At 40.9% G+C, this 3,490-nt stretch overlaps 1 protein-coding gene across 1 annotated transcript; it reads right to left on the bottom strand.

The window, feature by feature from the left end:
* Positions 1–887: 887 nt before the first annotated feature.
* On the bottom strand, positions 888–1,938 carry LOC112200867 (pathogenesis-related protein PR-1). Its single transcript, XM_024341873.2, has one exon. The coding sequence runs from the start codon at positions 1,741–1,743 to the stop codon at positions 1,204–1,206; it is 540 nt and encodes a 179-aa protein (XP_024197641.1). The 5' UTR covers positions 1,744–1,938; the 3' UTR covers positions 888–1,203.
* Between the last annotated feature and the right edge of the window lie 1,552 nt (positions 1,939–3,490).

Genomic DNA, 3,490 nt, shown 5'->3' with positions numbered 1-3,490 from the left:
CAAAAGAGACAGTTTGCAAGCCAACTGGTTTTGGAGCCAAACAAATCTAAACCAGGAAGCAAGCCCCAGCTCTAAGCTTGAGGCTCGGAGACGAGGATCCCCCTTTGTAAATTTAGCCACACTAGTGTCTCACTCACTCTCTCACTCACTGACTCACCACAACAACCAATCGCATGCCCTAACTCTGACGCCGGAATCCGCAAGATCTGAACAGGCCAGCACCAGATCAAGCCCCGACGGAGGAAATACTTGAACTCGCACGCACCAAGGACACCAAGGAGCGCATGGCCAGAGTGGACCGCCTCCACCAGCTTCTCGAAGCTTCCAGAAAGAGCCTCACTACACCGGAGCTTGGAGGTCACTACGCTTATCGATTGCTGCACGAATCTTCTCAAGGATAGCAACTTCCGAGTCTCCCAGGGTGCTCTTCAGGCCCTCGCCTCCGTCGCCGTCCTCTTCGGTACCAACATAACACAGTTCTTCCTTCAAATTTTATACCCATACTGTTTCTGTAAGTATCAAACAAATTCTAAAATTATCACTCACTAACTCTCTTATTGGCTTGTCGCACCAAACACGTGGCAGGTGGCTACACGGAATGAATAATTTTTTGTTTTTGGTTTTAAACAAAGTATTTCACAGTAATTTTGTCAACATGTGGATAAAATATCATGTACGTGATCCTGTATGTAAATGTGAAAGCTGTCAAGACTTATACATACCACCTCTTTCTAGAATATATGCTTTATTTAGGTTTGACAATTAGTTCACCAAGGTTCAAAGCCTTCGATGAAGATAACCGAATACATATGATTGTTTCTTTGCAATAATGCAATGGGAAAGGGCATACATGGGGTCATGAGAATGTATATCGATCAAGACTGTATAGATATAAGCATGACACGTTTTGTAACTTTACAGTCTGTGCATTGTCTTACTAGTCATTCAAGCGGCCAATATCTAACTATTTGGTGCACAAAATATATAAATACAAGATCAGAAACCAAATTAAAGGAAACTGATCCAGCCATGCGTGTACTCATCCTCAGGGCTTGTACAAATTATTATATAATTAATAGTACTAATCTCTGACTATAGATTGGCAAAAATCCACAGCACATCACAAAATAATGGAACAAGTCAACAAACTCCACAAATTAAGTAAAAGGCATAAACCTAGCATGCAATTTCTCAGAACAACATTTAATAAGGCCTTTCTCCAATATAGTTCCCAGGAGGATCATAGCTACAAACCATGAACACACCCCTCCCACCAAAACAATCAACTCTAGCGCACCCAACTCTTCCTGTACTCCTCCACACAATCTGCGTATAATGCCCGCATTCCTGTCCTCTGGCACAAGAATTTGACCAGTAACTGTACCACTTCCGTTCCGAAACCCAAGCCGTCACCGCCTGAGCCGGCGTCCACCCCTTGCCGCTACCCCAGAATATATTCTCGCCGTAAGGCCCGTTGGAGTGCCTCAAAGCGCAGTCGTATCGCCTCTGGTTGCCGTACCACTGTGCATACCTAGCAAGCTTTGCATCCCACACCAAGGGCCTCATTCGGACGGCAGACCGAGCAGCATTTTGAGGAGCCAAGAACTTGTATGCAAGGCTTAGGTACTGCTGCGTTTGCTTTGAGGGCGCAGAATATGTATATGTGGTTGAGATAAGGAGAAGAGAAATTGTGATGGTGAAGCAGTACAATGTGGGCATTGTTCTATGGATTGAGTCTTTCATTTGATGAAATTTAAGGGAGATTGTACTTATAATTTAGAGGCTGCAGTAGTTGAATTTTAGGGGTATAATAAAGTGTCAAACTGTGGGGTGGCACCCATGTTCGATAATGATTGCCACATTTGTTTTGGTGGGGAGACTATAGCTTTGGAACTATTAAAAATTAATTCCAGGGTACATGGTCTGCGCTTTGTTTTTTATAAATCCGAGTTTATACTATAGATTCGTCTCTGCTCTCTCATTTTTCGTCTTAGTAATCAAGTTTTAGAGATTGCGAGAAAAAAGAAAGAAAAATCAAGTTTTGGAGAAATGCTAGCTAGCTTGCAAGAACAGTTCTCAAAATTCTGAATCCTAAATGATTTGCTAATATATACTTTGTTTATCGGGGTTCGTTATTTAATTATTTGTTGTTTACCCCCAAATTTCTAAACTAGTAAAACTAAAAGATGACCTCCATTCAGGCCTGACTTCACATTGTGGACTAGCTACAGCCCAACACACAAGGTTTGAAGAATTTCGAGGCCCTGCCAAGTAATACTAAAGTGAACTAATGGGGGCTGGTACCTCCACATTCCACGTAGATTTTTTTCCACTTCAAGACATCTACGGGAGCTCAAGATGCTACCTGTACCGCAGAAAGTTATCACCTGAGCTTCTCAAGAGCATTTCCAATAGTGAAGTTGTTTTGTTAGCTATATTTGGCTAGAAGAGATATATATAGGTAGTTTAATTTTTGAAATATGCTACAGCAAGATAAGCTGAGAGCATTTTTAGCAAACTCTCTATTTTGGTTGCTTAGCTATTTTCGAGAGCATGTTTAGCTTTTTATCTATTTTAGTAGTTGCACCAGACTCCTAAGTAGCTCTCCATTACAACTTTTATCTATCTTGCTCCTAAATATAGAGAATGAGATGAGACTATCTATAATTTAAAACATTGCTTTTAATTTTATGTAATTTATAAATATATTTAAACTATTTAATCTTCATTTAAAAAATATATAAATTTAAAAATAACTAAAATAGAGAGAACTGATGCATATGTATTTTTAAAGTGGCTAGCTAAAATGACTTTTTAGTTACTTTGGCTAAAATTTGACTAAAAAATGGCTAGCATTGCTAAAGATGCTCTAAATCCCTAGCTAAATGTGATGCCCCGGAAATTCGTATTTATTTTCCCAAGATTTTCCAGAATTTAATTAGTGGTTAGTGGTCGGTTTCGTGGCTCGTGGATGGAGCGGAAGTATTTCGGACGAATTTTTATTTGGAAAATATGACTTTAGGGGGGTTGCTAGGGTTGACTTTGGATACATTGAGTTTCTTCTAAAACTTCCTTCACAAAAGTTGTAGAGCGCGTCGATACGAGTTCGTGAACATGTGGAACGTGAAAATCGGAGTTAGTATGAGGAAGTTATGGATTTCGGAAAAAGTTTCCGTTTTAGTATAAATAGGGAAAATCCAAAAATCATTTCATAAATTCCATTTCCTTTTCCGGAAATTTATTCTCTCTCTCTTCTCTCTCGGTTGACACCTTCAGTATCTGAGTTTTTCGTCTGACCCGACCTGAACCCTGCCAACCCGACCCGGATTTTCCGGCGATCTCCGGCGACGAAACTTTCCAGATCGGTTTATCGGTGCTGTCCGCTCCTCCCTGTGGTTTCCTCTAGCGGCGATTCGCGGCGGTCATGACGCTAGAAGGTGGCGAAGTTTGGTGTATTCGGACCCGGTCAGAAAACGCAGCTCCGACGACT

The sequence above is a fragment of the Rosa chinensis genome, chromosome 4 (genome assembly GCF_002994745.2).
Source record: "Rosa chinensis cultivar Old Blush chromosome 4, RchiOBHm-V2, whole genome shotgun sequence".
NCBI lineage: Eukaryota > Viridiplantae > Streptophyta > Magnoliopsida > Rosales > Rosaceae > Rosa > Rosa chinensis.
This window is presented reverse-complemented; position numbering and strand designations above follow the sequence as displayed.